At 46.4% G+C, this 20,672-nt stretch overlaps 1 protein-coding gene and 1 long non-coding RNA gene across 2 annotated transcripts in view; one reads left to right on the top strand and one right to left on the bottom strand.

Moving 5' to 3' along the window:
* The window catches only part of ABCA4 (ATP binding cassette subfamily A member 4), a 126,747-nt gene that overhangs the window by 71,535 nt on the left and 34,540 nt on the right, over window positions 1–20,672 (top strand). Inside the window, exons 18-30 of the mRNA XM_082409722.1 lie at window positions 1,182–1,271; window positions 3,060–3,234; window positions 4,931–5,062; window positions 6,004–6,143; window positions 6,641–6,778; window positions 7,722–7,915; window positions 9,002–9,086; window positions 11,700–11,905; window positions 12,277–12,325; window positions 16,136–16,377; window positions 17,052–17,176; window positions 17,659–17,757; window positions 18,539–18,725. Of these exons, the coding sequence (XP_082265848.1) occupies window positions 1,182–1,271; window positions 3,060–3,234; window positions 4,931–5,062; window positions 6,004–6,143; window positions 6,641–6,778; window positions 7,722–7,915; window positions 9,002–9,086; window positions 11,700–11,905; window positions 12,277–12,325; window positions 16,136–16,377; window positions 17,052–17,176; window positions 17,659–17,757; window positions 18,539–18,725 (1,862 nt within the window). The remainder of the gene's footprint in view (window positions 1–1,181; window positions 1,272–3,059; window positions 3,235–4,930; window positions 5,063–6,003; window positions 6,144–6,640; window positions 6,779–7,721; window positions 7,916–9,001; window positions 9,087–11,699; window positions 11,906–12,276; window positions 12,326–16,135; window positions 16,378–17,051; window positions 17,177–17,658; window positions 17,758–18,538; window positions 18,726–20,672) is intronic.
* Window positions 13,557–16,155, bottom strand: LOC309636621. Its single transcript, XR_014250106.1, has 2 exons — window positions 14,091–16,155; window positions 13,557–14,044 (listed from the first exon to the last, which is right to left on the bottom strand). It is a non-coding gene; the product is annotated as an uncharacterized lncRNA (long non-coding RNA).

Consider the following 20,672-nt stretch of genomic DNA (forward strand, 5'->3'; position numbering starts at 1 on the left):
GTCTTACCCAGTTCCCATTGTTCACTTGGGACAAAATCTGGAACTGGGACATACATTTCCTGGCAAGGAACTCACTCCAGTGACTAGAAGAATATCTCCCCCTGCTATTTTATTATTATACATTAGTGCAGTATGATAGCTAATAAAGAGATCAAAGGAACTGTGGGGAATAGATTTAAAAGTCCTTCAGAAAACAGAGGTACTGGAGGGGGCGGGTCCCTGACCACCAGGCCCATTACTCGCCACTCCACCACACAACCTGCAAATCTACAGGCAGCGGTGTGGACAGAGAGGCCCTGGTTGGCTGCAGCATTGAAAAATTCACCCTGCTCATGTATGTGCACTTGAGGCCAGAGCCTTTAGATGCTTGGCGACAATGGTTTCCTCCTGCCCCTGCTTTCTTCTGTGGCTGGCTTGCTTTTCTGCTTCTCTTCCGCTTTCAGGATGTCCTGATATCCTTTTAAACCAAATGCCAAGTTTACAAAAAGTGCCTCTGTGGCAGGGGGGTGGGGGGGTGGGGGGGTGGCGAGGTAGGTGTATGTGTGAGTGTGAGAACGTGTGTGTGTTTACACCACAATTCACAATTTGTGCAAGCCTGTACGTCAACCAGACTCAACTCTGGTATTAATCTCCAAATTCTTGAATGCCCATAAAAGTAGATTTCTCAGGTAAACGATGTCTCAGTCTGGCTGCCCATCATATCAGCTTGAATGGACTTTTACTCAAGGTTCACCATGACTTTGACATGTTTTGGATTGGAGTGAAAAATACTGTTAACGAGCTAAAGAAAATTAACCCATTTCAAAGTTAATTTTTTGTTAATTTTTTTTTTTTTTTAATCACAATGTCTGACATTGTGGGCTCCTCCTGGCATTTTGAGAGGATGTGTGAAACTCCTGTTACAAAACTCCCTCTGGGCTCAGCAAAGGTTGCCAAATCAGCCAGCTGGGAGGCCCTTCCAGCCACTGCCAGAACTTCACAGCCCCGCAGGTCAGAGGTTGGCAAAGCCTTGCTCGGGGCTTGTCCTGGGAATGCCAACTTGGCCTTCTGAGGGAACTGTGTTTTCCAGCTATGGTAGGAAACTCTGCTCCGCCTTCTTTTCCCCTCCTTTCCTGCCTTTCCTGCCTTTCCTGATTCTCATGTCTCACCAGGAGAGTAACAGTGGCTTCTGGTTGGTGCAGGGTGTTCAACCAGAGAAGAAAGGGCCTTGGAAAAGACGGAACCCATAACAGAGGAAATGGAGGACCCGGAATACCCAGAAGGAATAAATGGTAAAAACCTCAGTAAAGAATGCAGAACAGAGGCAAGGAAAAGGCTCAGAACACTGCACAGGGCCGGAGTAAAACACCTCATGACTGAGGTGAAATGGAACCCAGGAAACTGACTGTCTCTGTTGACAAGGGTTAAACCTAATACCTTCTCAAGGGTCCAGCTGCACATGTGCGGAATGAATGGTCCAGCCAGACATTAACGCATATTTCCTGGAGAAAGCAAATCCAAAGTATGTGGTGTGTTTGTGCCCTTGTTAGGCAAACCCCAAGTGAATTGCACAAATGTGCTGACTTCCGAGGATTTAGCAAGAACAATAACTTGGGTCACTGGGTCTTAAAGCGGATATGAGCTATAAGGAAAGACAAAAATAAATGCTCCTGTGCACAGGGGGAAAGAGTCTAAAGGAGCTGACTACATTTCATTCGTGGTTTACAAATCTAGAAGTCCATTCATTCAAGCCATCAAAAGCCTTTCCTGACCGTGGAAGTTACCTAATAATTCCTCAACCCATGGACTAAGTTTGCAAGTGTTCCCCTGGCCTTTGCCTCCCTTACCTTCCCTCTTGAACCAGTTCTGTACTCCCCCCCACCACCATGTTCTCTATTCCTTAAGCATATGAATTTCTCTAGAATTTCTCTGTGGATACTAAATGCTCTTGCTATCCTCACCCTGGGTTTAGAGAGGCAGCATGGCCTCTGGACTTCACCTGATGTTGCATGAGAGGGTCCAGCCTCCATGCCTCTGGTCCATCCCAGGTGCCATTTCACAAAGCTGAGGTCAGAGACCTGTGGCTCCTGTGGTTTCCAGTCAGCAGAACTTGTGGGAAGACCCTCCTCCCAGAGTGTAATTCCAAGACCAAAATCAGGGGGTTGGGGGCTGGTCCCACCTCAGTGTTAGGCGAGACCAGGAGGCACAGAGAGAAGAAGCAACAGGATATATATATATATTTTTTTTTTTGCAGGGGAGTAAGTGCTCAGAACTACAATATTACGATGACAAATTAAGTGACGCTGTATAGAGTGAACTAAAGCAGGGAGAGACTGGAGGACAGGCAGAAGTGAACACCAAGTGGATCTCACACAGTAGGGGGGTGTGGAAGTCGAAAAGTGGAGGGACAGAGTTTGAGGGACAATAGTGAAGAAGAGTGGACTGTCCCACCCTAATTGGAGAAACTCTGGAGTTCTGAGGAGCAAGAAGTCAGTTTCAGTCAGAGTTGGCTCAGAGATGTGAGCCAAGGTGACCAGGAGAATGGCAGCTCCAAGAATGAACATAGGACAGTCTGAAGGAAAATGTTGTTTGGGGAAGAAAATGAGGAGCCTGAGCTGTTACAAGAAATCCATGAGGATTTCTAGCCCAGCAGACTATCAGAAATGAGGACCTGGGATTGAAGGCTGAGCTTAGGGCTAACTCTCCAGACAGACAGTGAGTGCGGTCTGGGTTTGAATCCCAGCTCTGCCACTCATAAGCCATGTGACCTTGATTGGACTCCTGATGTCTCTGTGTCTTAGGTTTCCTCAGTAATAGAAATGGGCACAGTAATATCTATTCCCCTAGGGCTGTAGTAAGGGTGAAATGAGGAAATCCATATAAAGCACTTGAAATAATGCCTGGCACAGAGTAACCTTTCAATAAATGTTGGACACTATTATTACCATTATTATTCTGTAGTCATCCTTACAAAGGTCATAGCTAAAGCCATGGGGGCAGAAGACAATAGTCTGAAGAAAGAACCTTGGGAAATGTGTACACTGAGGCATTGTTACATCATGTTCATTTTTTCCAACAAGACTGCTTCTTTGAACGTGAGCTCCCAGGCTTGGTTCCCGGGGTGTGTGTGAAGAATCTGGTAAAGATTTTTGAGCCCAGTGGCAGGCCAGCCGTGGACCGTCTTAACATTACCTTCTATGAAAACCAGATTACCGCGTTCCTCGGTCACAATGGAGCAGGGAAAACCACGACCTTGTGAGTCTCCAGTCATTTTCTGGCTCTCTTCTTCCTCTTTTAGCTTTAGTCTATTCTTTCCCACTGAATTTTAGTGACAAAAATGTGCCAATATTTGTGTCCCAGGAAGATGTAAAGCACAATGCAGTTTTCAAAGCTTATTCGCATATATTGTTTTATTTGATCCTCACATGAAATTGGAGACAGAGGTGGAGTAGTAAGTTTATTGCCCCCTTTGTGCCAGGGAAGTGGACATCCAGAGAGCTGAAGTGACTTACCCAAGGTCACCAAGTTGTAATGGTTCCCTGGGGGCGAGAGCCAGGTCCTCCCACAATTGTCTCTTGTCTTTGATGCTGCGAGCCGGCCTCCCTACCCCCAGCCTCCCCAGCATTACTGTCATGATGGTGGTGATAAAGTCATGGCCACCACCATCACATGCCCTCTGTCTGTAGAGCGCTACTCACTTTCAGAGAGCGTCCCTTTTCCTACCTATGAGGGTTGGTGGTAGTTCTGGAGAAAGTTAAAAGGGGCTGTGGGGTAACTGCCTGGCAACTGAAAACTAAGTTCAGGGAAGATGAAGGCTCTGCATGGACGCCTCAGGTCAGGAAGCTCCCCTCACTTTTCTAAGGGCCCTGAGCGTCATCTGCTGCGAAGGAGAACAGGGCCGGCTAAGGTTTCCCGAGGAGCAGCAGGGCAGGGAACCCGTATGAACGCAGTCGTCAAGTCCTTTGGCTTCTTAGAGAGCCCCAGGAAGGAACAACTGTGTACACCCTGCGTTGGAATGTTCTCTGAGGGCGGTTCCGTGTGAATGGAATGTGGGGCTGGTGCCATTATACTTGGTTCTGTTTCCCTCTAGTGGTCGATCAACAGGCCAGTTCAGAGAGCCTGAGATTGTATCTGGCTCAGGGACAGAGCTGGGAGGGTTAGCTGATTTCTCTCCTTGTTAACTAATACGGTCAGAGAGCCCCAAGCCCTGTTCAGGACCCCAAAGGCAAACACATTACTTCACGAATGTGAAACGCAATGTCCCCTGGTGGCTGGAACACAACATTTAATAAAAGTAATATAATATTTTTGAGTCTTCCTTTAATCTGGCACTGTTCTAAGTGCTTTACAGGTATTAACTATATTTAATCCTCCCAAAAAACCCCCATGAGGTGAGAGTCGTCATTTCCCATTTCACAGAATAAATCAACATTGCTATTGGGCTTTTTATTATTTTGGATCCAAAATTATTGTGGTGATAATTCCCAGGCCTGGGTTCAATCAGTTAATCAACAAATACATGTTGAACGCTTGGGCTTCTCAATAAGACCTTGCCTTTCGTAATGGTGACATCAGGCAAAACTTGGACCCATGGGCTGAATACCTTTAACTGAGCCCCCTACAGCGCCAGGAGCTGTGATGGCTGAGTTGGGGAGGGATCTCTGGCTGCAAGTGAGCATTCTACAGCTGGGAATCAGTGTACACCCATCAGTGCTTGCCTGAAAGAACTAGGAAATAAGGAAGCAGAGAAGGAAGGCAGATGTGCTCATCCTCCTAGGGGCCTGGACGTACACATTGGTGCTAAGCCCCATACAGGAAACTGTTGGTTCCTGCAGCTGATGATGGTTAGGGTTTAATTGAGGGGCAGAATCACCGACGCTGGGGTGGAGGCTGCTGTCCCAAGGCCTTCCTAAAGGCCAGCCTTTCAACCACTGACTCCTGCGTTCGGCAGGTCCATCCTGACAGGTCTGTTGCCACCGACATCCGGGACTGTGCTCATTAGGGGAAAGGACATTGAAACCAGCCTGGATGCTATCCGGCAGAGCCTTGGCATGTGTCCACAGCACAACATCCTGTTCCACCAGTAAGTAGAACAGGAACTGAGACCCTTCCCATGCCCTAACCTCACCTTGCCCTCCAACAACATGTTCTCTAGAGTGCAGCTGAGGGATGCCAGCTCTGGGGGCAGAAGGCGGTACTCTTCTTTGGCTTCCCCCACATTCGGGGTCCTTTGTCCTGCTTGCAATGAGAAAGTCCCTCCGAACATGTGACTGTGGCTCTGGCACTCGGAGCTGAGGTCTTCCTGCTCAGAAGGGTGGTGCTGCCTTCTCTCTGTCAGGGTGGCTGGTCCCGGGGCCCCTTGCTCAGTACTTGCCCAGAAGTCTGGTCCCTTTCAGGGACCAGAGAGGAGACCATCGCTCCTTTTTTCCTCTTCAGCCAGGCATTAAAAACTGACTTTTGAGGAAGCTTTTCAGTTGCTTTTTTCCCAAACTTTTATTTCTTATCTAAAAAGTTATATACAGTCATTGAAGCAAAGAAGGAGGGAAGACAGGAAGGAAGGAAATATAGATTAAAACAAAAAAAAGTCACCTGTAATTTCACCAGCCATAGAAGACCACTGTTAACACCTTGATATATAATTTTTCAAACCTTTCTCTTATGCATGTATAGATATACATATATACTTTAAAATTATAAAGGAGAATAAAACTCTGCATACCATTTTGTAACCTGCTGTTTTTTTAAACCTAAGATATCATGAACATCTTTTCGTGCTATTACATATCCTTCTATGCAGTAAGTTTTAATGTGTACATACTGTTCCATTGTATAACGTGCTATTTAAGCTGTCTTAGATATTTTCGCAGGGTTGGTATCTTGTCTCATTTTTCTATTAGAAACAACACCATGATGAACATCGTGATTGCTAAATCTTTGTGCTCATCTTTAATTATTTCTATGAGGTAAATTGCTAGAAGTGGAATTGCTGAGCACATTGCCTTTCTCATTGCCCCGTCCCCATAGCCTCACAGTGGCTGAACACATCCTGTTCTACGCGCAGCTGAAAGGGAGGTCCTGGGAGGAGGCCCAGCTGGAGATGGAAGCCATGCTGGAGGACACAGGCCTCTACCACAAGAGAAACGAAGCAGCTCAGGATCTCTCAGGTGCTTGGTGTTGGGAAAAGACAGGGCTTCAGATGGCATATCCGTGGTTTCCCAGTGCACAGGGCCTTGTGCATACACATGTGTGCATGTGTGCATGTGTGTGTACGTGTGTATATTCTTAGGCTTATAACAGGAGAGCTCTTAAGGGTTGGAACATTCTATAAAGTTATTCTGACCATCTAAGACCAACCCACCTCTGGATTATTTCCCACATGGAATACTATCTTGCAGCAGCCTGGGCTGTATTTGCTCTGATGTTTATGTGTTTGAACTCAAAGGTGAGAACAGTCTTCAAATGGTCTGACCCTAGGAGGCAGGGATTTTCTTTCCTGCATTATGAGGCCTGTACCACTAGAGTTTTGAACACTGTATGAATATCTAAGGAGGCAGCATCAAGCTGCTGCTGGATCTAAGGTACCTTCCTTATGAGGTCAGCCCTAGGCCCTTCTCTTCCAATTGTCCACAGCTCCCGTGACCCTGCCGCCTTGTACCTCTAGGTGGCATGCAGAGGAAGCTGTCCGTTGCCATTGCCTTCGTGGGAGATGCCAAGGTGGTGGTTCTGGATGAGCCCACCTCTGGGGTGGATCCCTACTCGAGGCGCTCAATCTGGGACCTGCTCCTGAAATATCGCTCAGGTAATGGCCGCTGTGCATCGCCTGTGCTCTCACTGAGGCTTTATAGGTGCTCTCCACTCTCTCACACCTAGCATTTTGCAACTCAGTATCGTAAGGGCCGCAACTATACCCAGATGGGGCTTGATCACTGGCTTGGGGGAGTCTGAGTTCTAGATGAAGCCTCCTGAGGTATTTTACACAAGTACAAGCAGGGAGTTGCCGATGAAGCAGCCTACTTCCCAAAAAGCTCTAGAAAGTTCTCTCGACCTGCAGCCCTTCTGTCTGGAACCATGGGAGCAGCTCTAGTGAAATTCCCCCTTGGAAACCAGGTGTGAGGGCAGTGAGCCTGTATTCAGTGCTACAGAGGACTGCTGCAGATGGAGATGTCTCAAAGTGTGACATTTCCTCCTCTGTCGTGGCACGTGCAACCAGAGGTACAGATCCAGAAGAGACAGCAAGCAGAGCTAGTGCCCGTAAAAGCGGTTGTGTGGTTCAATCCTGCAGTCGATTTGCCTTCCTGGAATCCTCAGTACCATTTTCTTTCAATGACATCTCCAGCTAGTATCAAAGTGTGTGTGTGTGTGTGTGTGTGTGTGTGTGTGTGTGTTCTTTGCAAAGATTATAAATGCAGTGCTTAATAACCCAGAGAATATACATATAGAACTCAAAAGATGCTGACTGACAATAATAAACATGTCCCATATATGGTGATTTATTTGCATCAGGCCCTATGTCTAATGAAGAAATGATCTGTGAGACAGTGCTTTACAATATGCAGGATGCTAAAAACGTTAGCTGTTTTCATTTTTATTCTAATATTCTAGACTTTATTTCAGAAAACTTGTTTTTATTTATTAACTCCCAGTTTTTGCAACCCATTTAATGGGAAGCTTGCCATACATCCTCTCCCATCCACACCTGGCCCAGGCCTGCCTGGTGATTCCCCTGACCCCTGCCCTTGCAGGCAGAACCATCATCATGTCCACTCACCACATGGACGAGGCCGACATCCTCGGGGACCGCATCGCCATCATAGCCCAGGGACGGCTCTACTGCTCCGGCACCCCGCTCTTCCTAAAGAACTGCTTTGGCACAGGCTTCTACTTAACCTTGGTGCGCAAGATGAAGACCATCCAGAGCCAAGGAGGAGGCTGTGAGGTCTGTGTCTGTCCAGGGAAAGAGCCTGTTCTGGGTGAGAAGGAACACACAGGGTGGTGCTGTCGTTCCGGACACTTCTACCCAAATCAGACTCCAGCCAGCAGAATTGACCTCTTTGTTTCTGGAACCATTTGTAAATTTTGATAAAAGGGCATTCTGAACTCTCTTACAGAGATGCTTTACCCCAAATAAAACAACTAGTTTTAAACGACCTCTGATTGTTATAGGCCAGAATCCTAAACTACACATGTGGTTTGGTGCAACATAGAAGGGAGTGACTTATTCTGCAAGGTTACACTAATTAAAGGACAGTAGTTTAAGTTCCTTTTTTCATTCCAACATTTATGTTCCCTAATTAAACCCAAATTTCGTTGGTAAATGAAAGCTAAGAAAAAGATTCCCTGATAACTATAACCTGAAAATGGTGAAGTGAAGAAATACCAACCAGCAGAGACCAACTCAGCATGTTAGGAGCCCCAGGTTCAAGTCTGGGCTGCAAGGTGAACAAACTGTGTCATCCTAGGCAAATTCCTTAATTCCTCCTTGTTGTGGGGTATTTTCCACATAGAAAATGAAACTGCTAATTGCCTCTCTGCTTCTTGGGGATGTGGTGAAGATAAGTGAGATAAAGTATTATAAATGTGCTTTGGGCTCATCGAGAAAGGCATTGCTCGCATTCAAGTTGTCTTCTCGTGCTTATTTTATGGTAGCATTATTTATGCCTCTGGCCCCCGTAGTTTAAGTGTCTGGCTGCTTCTGGGTTTTCCAGTCCTGGATAGACTTCCACAGCCCAGCGTGCATCCCTGGGGAGGGAGAAGCAGAATGTTTTGCACAGGCCAACCTATAGCTTTCACATAAGTAATGACAAGCCAAAGGGATCCTTCAAGGTTCTCTCTGTGCCTGATTCACACACTCTGCAGAACAAAATCCAACAGCCACAGCTTCAAAATGTTCAGATGAAGTAATAGATTAAAACAGTGAAGAAAAATGTGTTGACTACACTTGGCGTGAGAAACAAAGCATGGTGGTGACTTTAGTCAGCATCAGGGAGATGCTATGGAAATGACTGACGTCCATCTGTTTTAGGGGAACTGCAGCTGTGCGTCTAAGGGTTTCTCCGTCAGGTGTCCATCCTGCGTTGATGAGATAACTCCAGAACAAGTCTTGGACGGTAAGGACTCAGGCAGACTATACCTCAGTTCTTGTCTGGTGATCATCTCTGGGTATTGTTGGGTGTGTCCAGCCGTCGTGCATTTCAACGGGAGCAAATAGAACACTCTGTGTGTTTCTCAAACCCACAGTCATGCAATTGCTCATCTTCTTCTTTGAGTTTTTTTCTCCTCCTCCGTTCCCAAAGGGATGTTAAAGTCATGGACCTACGGGCCCTCTCCCTTTAATGATGAATCCAGTCTTTGTTCACTCCTTGCCCTTGCCCATAGTAAGCCTCCATTCCTGGGGTCCTCCTGCCTGGCTCCAAGCCACATTCCTCAGTGTCTGGAGAGAAGGGGTTCTAAAGGTGCCAGCTGGAGCCCTACGGTGGAGCCACGGCGATGCACAGCCCTCATCGTGCACTTTTCCAGAGAGTCAGTTTGCACGGTGTAGATGCCAAATCTGAGGAATATCGCACATCCCTGTTACACTTCTGGCTTTCCTCTCAGTTTCCCAGTTTTCCAGTGGTTCTTGCTTGGATTAGGGTGTGTCAAACCTCATAAGGGATGCCTCCACTCCAGGAAGATGCCAAAGAGAGGCTCTCGCTGTAGAAGCACTCATCGTGCAGGACCTGACCTCCTGCCCTAGAGTGCTTGTCAACAGCTCTTTCCATTCTCCTTGAGTGCTTGCCTCTCATCCTTTCCCCGGGGTGTCTTCACAATTGGAATACCACACTTCCCATATTCCTAAGTAGGAGCAAAACTAAACCTATGTACTGATCCAAGTTAATGAAGGGGGAAAATATCTGCTTATCAAAGAAAAGACAAAGTTTCCTACTTAGCACAAATATTTTTCTAACTAAAATCTGGTGAAACAAGAAGACGAGACAGTATTTATGCACCATGCTTAAAAGCTGAGGGAAGATGCCCAGAGGTGCATCATATTTACTCTCCCACCCTCTCTTTGCACTGACAGAACCTGTGGTGAACATGAACACATCTTATTAGAACATTTCTGTGTCTTTTTCCTAGTCTGCCTTGCCATGGGCCCCTCCCTGCTTTCTGAATAATTCTTTTTAAAAGAATACATTTAATTACTGTGTGCGCCAAAGTTAAGGTGGAAACAGAGCCTGCTGGCTGGGGTGAATTTTTTAAATATTACTTTCCTTCTAAATAAAAGTTTATTTTCTTTGAATAGAAGAGGGATGCTGTGAAGGGTGGGAAGCACAGTAAGTAGTTGTACCCGAAATAAGAGAAGGAAGATCATTTCAATCCCCATTAGCTCCTTGGAAGGCTTTTCACACACACACACCCACATACCACGCACACTCACAGACCTCCCTGCCAGACGCTTAAAGCCCTACTGCCTTGAAGGACTGCTGCTGGAAAGGCTGACACACACGTCTAAGACACAATTCCTGGGAATCCAGCAGCTTCAGGTTCGATTTCCTTCCTAAGAGAACAATGAACGTGACCCCTAGAGAGCTGTTAGGGCAGAGCTGCTTCCTCCCGTGAGGAGCCCTCCGGCCCCTGCATGAAGTCATCTCAGAGCTGAAGACAATTGAGTCTAATTTGCATATTTGACTTAAAACAAGCCTTCCAGTCCAGCTAGGCAGAAGGATCTGGGTTGAAAGCCATGAAATCCCTCCACATGAGTCATTTCTAAAACAAAGAAGGAAAAGAACTCATTGGGTGATCCTGACTCTGAGAGGATGGCTTGCAGAAACACACAAGACCTGGGCTCTGAGTCCCCAGAATCCCTTCCCCTTTGACCTGCCTCTCAAGACAGTGTGCTAGGGAACTGTCTCTTTAAATGCATGCTTTAAATTTTTTAATTAGATTTTTAATTTTAAAGTAACACATGCTCATGCATAAAATTCAGTTCTGATGGTATGAGTGTATCAGGTGAATACTTGATACTGGACACTTCCCCACACCCCATGCTGTGCTTCCTGTACTCCATCCCATGGTCCATTTCCACAGCTTCTCAACCCCCTTCTGCATTTCCTGTGAGCTGGGGATTAAGGGTTTTGTTTGTTTGTTTGTTTGTTTGAGGAGGCAGATGCATCCCAGGGGAAATGGTGCAGGCCTCCCAAAAGTTAGACCAGGCCTGGGTGTGTGACAAGAGCTTTCTTACTTGAGATTGATGTTCATGATAACAGTAGCAGCTAACACTCATCTATGGGCCAGGCACATCATTCTCAGTGTTTTATGCATGTTAACGGATCCAAGCCTCACAAATAACAATAAAGTGGGTGCCATTATTTTCCCCTTTACGCAGATGAAGAAACAAGGGTATGACCTGCCTAATGTTGCATAGCTTGTAAAGAACAGAACATTTGATTGAACAAAGGAGAAAACTGGCACAGGAGTGTTACATGAGCTCCCCAAGGTTGCACAGCTAGTTGGGGGGGGGGGTTGGCTTCCATCTCCATCTCCCTTTCAGTGCCCATCACAGGGCCAACTAAGCTAAAAACAGACATGATGGAGCGCTGTTCCTCCACAAGAGTCACTACCGAGAAAGGAAATGCCCTTTTCTCAAATGAGAGGCAGAAGAAAGTAGGGGACCTGGGCAAGTTCACAGTCTTCCAGGTTCTGGAAAACAGAGTTGATGTCAACCTTTCTTCTTGTCTTAGGGGATGTGAATGATCTGATGGATATGGTTCGCCACCATGTCCCGGAGGCAAAGCTGGTGGAATGCATCGGTCAAGAGCTCATCTTCCTTCTTCCAAATAAGAATTTCAAGCAGAGGGCATACGCCAGCCTTTTCAGAGAGCTGGAGGAGAGCCTGGCTGACCTGGGGCTCAGCAGTTTTGGAATTTCTGACACTCCCCTGGAAGAGGTAAGGCAGAGATTCCGGGCGGCTGCTGTCAGGTACCAGAAGAGGTGGTTCTTTGCTAAAGTCTAACACAAAAGTCTAGAAGGGAAATTATGTAAAGGCAAAAAGCCATAATTCCTCACCCAAGCGTAGCAACTATCTTCATTTTTGGCTTATTTCCTCCTGCCTTTGTCCATACGCGCACATATTTTACATAGTTGTGGTCACCATATACATACACTTTTGTATTTATAGAAGACTAGGTTCTTAGACAAAGAGTCATAATGTATTTTCTTCCTATGATGAAGCAATCCCCAACAAAATTGAGCTTGGGTTAGATTTTTCTGAGAGTGGGAATGCCTAAACCAAATTCTCTCTTTTTTCCTTCTTGACAGATTTTTCTGAAGGTCACAGAGGATTGTGGGTCAGGACCTCTGTTTGCTGGTATGGCGCCCGAGCGTGGAGTTTGTTCCCTTACCACACCACAAGCTCTATCTTGAAAGCCTAAGGAAAAGCGCATAAAACAACAAAGCAGGCAAACACTCCTCCATCGCCTTCATCTGACCCCAAAATAACAGGCATTTTGCACTCTCAATTCCTTTGATTGACAAAAGAAAGACAAATGGAATTAGGTCTGGGTGGGAAGACTCTAGACAAAATCAGGATTCTTAAGGAGGTCAGGCTGGGAGCTTCACGACCCCCAAGCTTCTCACCCCACTTCCTGGTCTCCTGTTCCTGCCACATCACCATCCTCATCTCCTCCTCTGATCTCTACCAGGCCTCTGATCCACTCCTGCTTGCATGAGTGACAGCTCACAGAGTTCTTAGAGATAATGGTGACAGTAAATACAACCCAGATGCCAGCTAGGACCTCCTGGCCTCTTTGAGATGGAGATAAAATTATTTTGAGCCCTCATTTAGTGCACTGCGGAGCTTTGAAACTGGGGGGACCATAATTGCTGTGGATTCTGGGGGTTTCTCTTCCATATGTGTGAGCCCGGCCACCAACCATCCCCTTCCGTGATTTCTACCAAATCTCAGAGCCACACAAAGCACTCGTGAGTGCAGTGGATTTTACTGTGGAGGGTGGAGGATGGGGAGATGGACATGCAGGAGAGCTTACCTGCCACAACACAGGCCACTTCTGATAGAACAACAGGCATCCACCCACTCTGATAAAATCCTCTCCCTGGCGTCGCCCTTCCCATTCCATTTTCCTCTCAGAGGCAAAGCTGTGAGGCAATTCTCCTTTGCTGTCTTGGGCACCTGCCATTGGTTACCTCTTTCTACCCAGTGTAACACATCACAGTATTTTCCTGTGCAAAGACTGTTTCCTCTTTGTTAGTTTCCGGTGCTAGCTCTACGTCATGGTTTTCATCTTGCTTTGTAAGTGATCCCAGCTATGCCTAGAACTAACAATAGTCAAATATATCAGCCCAGACATGTGCCATGATCCAGGTAGGTTGTGTGGCAACCAGAAGAGGTGGCCATCCAGGCAGAGTGGGGAGGAAGGTGCAGTGCTCTGGAGGGGGTGGGAGCAGCTCACCACAGGGCCCAGGTCTTTCCAGCTTTGTAGGCACAGGAATTAAATTCCCTCAGCTCACCCAAGGGCAAAAACTTACATTAACCAAGACCAGAATGAAAACATGCTAATTTATATTAGAAGCTATGATGGATTCAAGAATCAGGGCCTTTAATCTGCACAGAATGCTCCTTCTTAATAAGTAGGTCCTGGGACTTCCCTGGTGGCACAGTGGTTAAGAACCTGCCTGCCAATGCAGGGGACACGGGTTCAATCCCTGGTCCAGGAAGATCCCACATGCTGTGGAGCAACTAAACCCGTGCACCACGACTACTGAGTCTGTGTGCTGCAACTACTGAAGCCCGCACACCTAGAGCCCATGCTCCGCAACAAGAGAAGCCACTGCAAAGAGAAGCCCGTGCACCACAATGAAGAGTAGTCCCTATTGCCCCAACTAGAGAAAGCCCACACACAGCAATGAAGACCCAACACAGCCAATAAATAAATAAATGAATAAATAAAATTAAAAGAAAAATTAGGTCCTTTTAGAAGAATAAATTACACATCAGAAGACTGGTCATTCTGGGCACAGAATAGAATGTTCCAAAGAGACAGTCAAGGGTAGGGGTTAAGAGCATAGCCTCTAGTTCCAAAGAGACAGTCAAGGGTAGGGGTTAAGAGCATAGCCTCTAGAATGAAGCAGACCAAACATCAAACCTGAACTCTGTAATTTGCTAATTGAGTGGCTTTGGGTAGATACTTATCCTCTTTTTTTGTTTATGAGAACTCTTAAGATTCAGTCCCTTAACAACTTCTATGTATAACATGCAGCAGTGTTAATTAATTTTATCATGTTGTACATTACATCCCTAGTACTTATTAATACTTAGTTTCTTTGTACCTCAGTTTCCTCATATGCAAAATGGGGATGATAATAGTATCCACCTTTTAAGGTTATTGAGAGAATTAAATGAGCTAAAACATGCCAGGTCTTAACACAGTATGCAATTTCTGGTTATGATTCAGCAGCACCCTAATCTCAACACTTACAAATATCTCTTACGTCAAACTCAGCCCTAGTTTATACTTTACAAAGGGCTAAATATCCGTTGTTTTATTTGATTGTCACTATAACCTCGTGAGGCTGGTAGGGCAGGGATTGGCCCCATCTGGGGAAACTGAGCTCATGTAAGTTGGATGACTTGCCTTAAAGTCACACAGGCTTTTGAGTCTTATTATTCCCTGGTCTCAGCTCTCAAATCTAGGACCCTCAATTATACACTCCCACTATCTCCCATTTTTCAGGTGGCTAATTGCATTTGTTTTGAATAGGCTCCGTTTTAGAGGACGGCATTTTTCTGATCTTGTCTTCAGAGTCTGAAGGAGCCTGTGGCTGTCTGTGGAGTCATTAATTGCATGGTACCAAGAGGGTCCAAGCCATTTCTGAAGGGTGGCTCACTGCCAGTGGCCTCTGGAGGGCAGCAGAAAGCCAGGGACAAACAGACCTGAAGCCCTCAACTCTGGTCTGGACCGTGGACTCCAGTCTGGATGGGGCATCAGGGAGAGAGCAAAGTTCAGAGGATAGACACGAGGACAGGCAGCGATCCTACCAGAGGGAGGGCCATCCACAGCAGACACCAAGTCTGAGCCCAGATCAAGAGAAAGGAAGTGGAGATGGGACTCTGGTGCCAGGTAGTCAGCGAGCCTGCAGAAGTTCTCCACCCTCTGAGTAGCAGGCCTGGTACACTGCAGGTGCCCGTGAACATTAGCTGAAAGGATGACTCAGCTGACCCAGCTCCCTTTGCAGCTGCTCTTGTCCTGGGAGACTTTAGGAGAAAGCAGCTAGGGGCAACTAGCCATCCTCTAGGCCCTCTGTGTCCAACAACATATTCTGCAAATAAATATTAATCAGTGATGATAAACTATAGCTTCAACGTAACAGATGGCTTGCAATGGTTTATAAAACACATTCACGTGTGTTAGCTCATTTAATCTTCATAAAAACCTTTTTCTTGTTTTCATTTTACAGATGAGAAAACTCAGATTCAGACAGGTTGAGTCACTTTTAGCCAAATTTGAACATCTAGTAAGAGTCAGGCTTCAAACCCAGGTCTCCTGACTCCTAGTTCATTGCTCTTTCCACTACTTCTCAGTGACCTCTAAAAATTTAGAAAGAACCAAATCAACTCTGACTTTTACTTTTTTTATGTACACAGGTTATACATGAATATATTTTGTTGTTAAATTCAAATAATACAAAAAACACTAACCCTTCCCACTTCATCCCATGCCCTTATCCAGTTCTGCCCCTGAAGCCGTAACCTCTTTTAACAATTGACAGGTATTCTTTCAGAGCTTTGCACATGTGTACACATTGTGAGTGTATGTGTATACATAAAATATGTTTCTTTGCATATGATAAATGTGCTGTCTAACACAAATATGATCTTATTACACATATTGTTCTGCACGTTTGTTTTTTGGTTTCTTTTACTTCTGTGTTTCAGACCTCTCTGTCTTGTTCCCTTTAACTACTGTAGAGAATTTTTAAGCAATATCAGGCGATTCTGTCTATAGGTGATTTATATCAGAAAATATAATTTTAAAAAGTTTATTAACCTTCCTGGCCTGATATTTTGTCACTGACTTAAATGAAGGGAAAATGTACACAGTAAGAAAACAATGATCTTGTGAATGTTTTTCTAAACTATTAATTCCATCTCCCAAACCAGGCGGCGCTCAGAGGAAAAGAGAAAACATCAGTCTCCGACACCCCTGTTCGGGTTCCAGCAGGAAGGCCAGACAGACTCCACAGGGCTCCCACGGCCACCCCACGGAGCCCGCTGCTCCCCCGGAGCAGGAGGGGCACAGCCGACTTAACACGGGAGTGCAGCTGGCCCTCCAGCACGTGCAGGCGCTGCTGGTCAAGCGCTTCCACCACGCCGTCCGCAGCCACAAGGACTTCCTGGCCCAGGTATGACTGCAGTCTTCGGCTGTGCTTGTTTGCCGGTGGCCACGCCTACCAGCCCTCTCCCAGCCTCCGCATCCTCTCCCAGGCTTTCTGGTGCACGTGGGGTCAGACACCGCGATGCGCACCCTCAGGGTTCTGTCAGCTTTGTCTCGTCCTTGCCGACCTTGGTTTCTTTTTGGTGACACGGAGCTTCTGTGTAAGTATTCTACCTCACTTAGCAGAGAAAATAGAATAATAGTGGATATGTTAATATTGCTTTTATTTTTATAGGGGAGGGTGAAGTCATGTTTTCATTCATTTTTTTGTAATGACCCTACATATCAAGGTCATTGTCCGCTTTTTCTTTTTATACTTTTTGTTCAGAAACAGAAATTCTGGTTCACCTCTGGCTGAGCCTTGGCCTACTTCAGGGTTCAACGTTGACCTGCTTCAACCACCCTTCAAAGGTTACCAGAGCATTCTGTGTTCTCCTTCACAGCCTGCCTTTGCACATCCTCCCATCATGTTCCCCAGAAGACTGACCTTCTCCATCAGGGCCCAGTTCTGAGGCTGCTGGATAAATGTTAAAAGAGTGTGTGTGTGTGTGTGTGCACGCGTGTGCATGTGCACGTGTGTGTGTGTGTGTGTGTAACATACCACATACCACAGCCCCAGTTACCATGTGTATTTTCCCACAGATTGTGCTCCCGGCCACTTTTGTGTTTCTGGCTCTGATGCTTTCCCTCATCATCCCTCCTTTCGGCGAATACCCTGCTTTGACCCTTCACCCCTGGATGTATGGGCAGCAGTACACCTTCTTCAGGTGCGTAGACTCATCCTCAGATGTCATCATCCACCTCCTTGGGTTGTGGCGCTCCTGGGTCACCTGCTGCTTGGTGCGGCCCTGACCTTCCCACTCTCTGGGACAGTCACCAGCGTGATAGTGGTCCTCAGGCTGCCCTCAGAAAGGAAATTAATGTGTCTGCCACTCGGGAAAGGTGACCCCCAAGTGGACACGCAAGACTGCCAGGAGGAAGGAAAGAGAAAGCAAAGGTTGGGGGAGTGGGTTGAAGCTCCATTTTTTGAAGTGCAGACATGATATGGAATCAGACCACTGGTGTGTTCAGATAGCCTACCCCCCTTCTCAGGAGACCTATAGCCACCTCAAGGCAGCATCCTTTGCCTTGTTTACATGCCTGGCATGTAGTAGCCATTCAACAGACATTTGCTGAGTTGCATGTTGGCTGCTTTGTCCCTCTGTCCCAGTCACATGCCCATCGAGTAAGCCCCTCTCACTCTGTCTAGCATGGACCAGCCAGACAGCGAGCGGCTCGTGGTACTTGCAGACGTCCTCGTGAATAAGCCAGGCTTTGGCAACCGCTGCCTGAAGGAAGAGTGGCTTCCGTAAGTCCCTGCGCACCCCTGCCCTAACACCAGCAGCTGCCCTGGGAGACCCTGATGGTGGGTCCTGCTCTGTGTTACACGAACACTACCATACCCCTGAGCAGCGCTCACCCGGCCTCTCCATCAACACCTGTATGCAAGGGTGTTCACTACCCCTCAGGAAGCCCCTGCACCACAGGACAACTCTGTACTTCTGTAGTTCTCGATATAAAAGTACCATACTGAGTTGACATATGCTACTCACAACTTATTTGAAAGGAATCTGAACGGAGAAGGGGCGGAGATGGGGGATGTGCCCTTGTGTGATTGGACCTAGAATGGCATTAGTTACATATATGGCCAACTTTCAGTTATTTAAGTGTGGAGAAGAGAGTTCTAGAGGGCAGTTGAAATCCACCAAGAATTCAAAACGTTCAATGTAATTTTAACTGCTTCTCTCATCCAGTCTTTATCAGAGTTATTGATACGGACCAAAATAGATTAATTTCAAAACCTCTTGTATTTGTTCTCTAAACAGTGAGAGCTGCCAGCAGATAAAAGGGAGATTAAGCCATCCACAAGCTAGATAATTTTTCCCAGCCCCACCCACGTCTAGTGAATCAATAAAATTCTAGTCTTGATTTTTTCTTGAGCGGAAACCACCCTCCAAGAGTAGAAGAAAACGCATGGGTCTGAGGAGGAGGAAAGGCTCAGAAGGAGAGGGTTGGGTACTATTTCTCATTTTGAGGAATTCTTATCAACCTTGAAGCTGATTATGGAATATGTTCTTGTCTTCCATGAGGGCGTTCCCCTGTGGCAATTCAACCCCCTGGAAGACTCCCTCTGTGTCCCCGGATGTCACCCACCTGCTCCAGAAGCAGATATGGACAGCAGACAACCCCTCGCCTTCCTGCACGTGCAGCACCAGAGAGAAGCTCACCATGCTCCCCGAGTGCCCTGAGGGCGCAGGGGGGCTCCCGCCACCTCAGGTACCTCCCCCTCCAGGGGCTGCTAGGGCCCTGAACCTGCCTGTGACCACAGCCATTGCGCCTCCTGAGTTTCTAGCCAACTAACGTTTCAAACTGACAGCTGAGTGAAGGACTAAATGAGGCTCCAGGCCCTTACCGCCTGGAGGAAGCCACTGACCAAAAGCTTCATTTCCACCAAACACTCCCCTTTCAATCTAGTAAGAAAATATCTTTAAGTTTTGAGAAAATTACACATCAGGCATGATCGCTATAGAAAAATTAGAAAATACAGACAAGTCAGAACAAAAAAAATTTACCCTATCACTTGGTGATAACCACCAATAACATTTAGTTTTTATCCATTCAAACAGTGTTATATTCAAAATGCTGTCCTGAAACCTGCTATTTTCACTTAACAACGTATCATGAACATATGGCCATGTCAATAAATATACATCTACATTATCGTTTTTAATACCTGCACGCTATCCTACTGTTTGGATTTACTTTAATTTATTTAACTACTCTCTCATTGTTGGACATGTGGGCTTTCAGTTTTTCTGTTATCAACAGGGTTGTAGTGTCCCTTCAAATGCACACTTACTAACAATTTTAATTAAGAAACTCTCCATGTGCTGTGTAATTAACATGCATACCCCCCCCCCCACACACACACAGCTAGCAACCTGTGTTTTGCAGGGATAACAACAGTCTTGGCTCTGAGCAGCCTCCTGTCTCAGGAGTTCTGAATGCCATAATGTATCACAGTAAACCGCTCCAGGGGTTTCAGAGACAGTGAATGGGGCCGGAGAAGTCTCACCTTGTCTCAGGTTGATAACGGGACTGCCAGCTGACTTGCACAGAGCTGGGTCCTACGTGGTCCTCTCTCATGATTTGCCAATGAATGAACGACTCCCCATGAGGCAGTGTGGCAGGTGGGGCGAGCACCGGCCCTGGCATCAGAGAGGCACGGGTGGGTTACTTGGCCTCTCTGAGCCTTAATTTCTTCACCTATAAATTGGGGATAACTGCACTTATTTCTCAGCATTATTATGAGAATTCAATGAGATAAAGGAACTATTAGTTAGAAATAGTTTCAACTCAATTGATGACAACCTCAAACTAACAGTGGATAAAATATGACACAACTCGTTTCTTTCTCATGTAAAAGTTTATGTGGGTGGTCCATGGCGTTCTGTTTTGTCGCTCCCTCCTTTCTGGTAAACAAGTCTCAACCTCCTTGGCCAAGATGGCAAAATCTACTTTCCAGACAGCAGATGGAAGAAGGGATGAAGAAAAAGGGAGGGCAAAGTGTGTGAATACACTATCTTTAAAGGAAGATTTCCAGAAGCTACCACAGAGACACTTTCATGTGTACATCATTGGCCAGAACGGAACATCACGGGAGACTGGGAACTATCGTCTTTATTCTGGGTGTCCTTGTACCCAGCAAAAAAGTCTATTCCTATGGCAAACGGCAGAGGGCAGAGCAATAATGGGGGACAACTAAATTTTGCCACAGCGTCCGTCACAGTTGCTGGCTTGTATATAAATGATTCCGTGTTTATGAACATCCTACCTTTCCCTTTTTTATGCTAAAAGCATGTACCTTTCTATTTCTCAAGCAATATATTTTCCCTTTGAATCATAACCCAGCTACTACAGCATCACAGGGATCCCAAAAGAGGGACTCAGGGGATTGTCCCAATTCTCGGTACCCCAGAGGAAGCTTTGCTTCTGTTGGGTTTGCGGAGGCCCCGTGTGGCTGCTTCTACTCAAATACATCCAGTGGCAGGGCACCGAGGCTGTGACCCTGTGTAGTGAGCCCTTGGCTGGAACAGGGAGGAAAGGCCAAGCATAGCTGTGAGGGGAATCATTCCTCAGTGAATCCTGACTTTAAGGCTCACTGCCTCACTTGGAAATGTATTTTCAGTGGTTAGTCCTTGGTCCCTGAGGAAAAAATGTAAA

The sequence above is a fragment of the Balaenoptera physalus genome, assembly GCF_965194825.1.
Source record: "Balaenoptera physalus genome assembly, chromosome: 1".
Classification (NCBI taxonomy): Eukaryota; Metazoa; Chordata; class Mammalia; order Artiodactyla; family Balaenopteridae; genus Balaenoptera; species Balaenoptera physalus.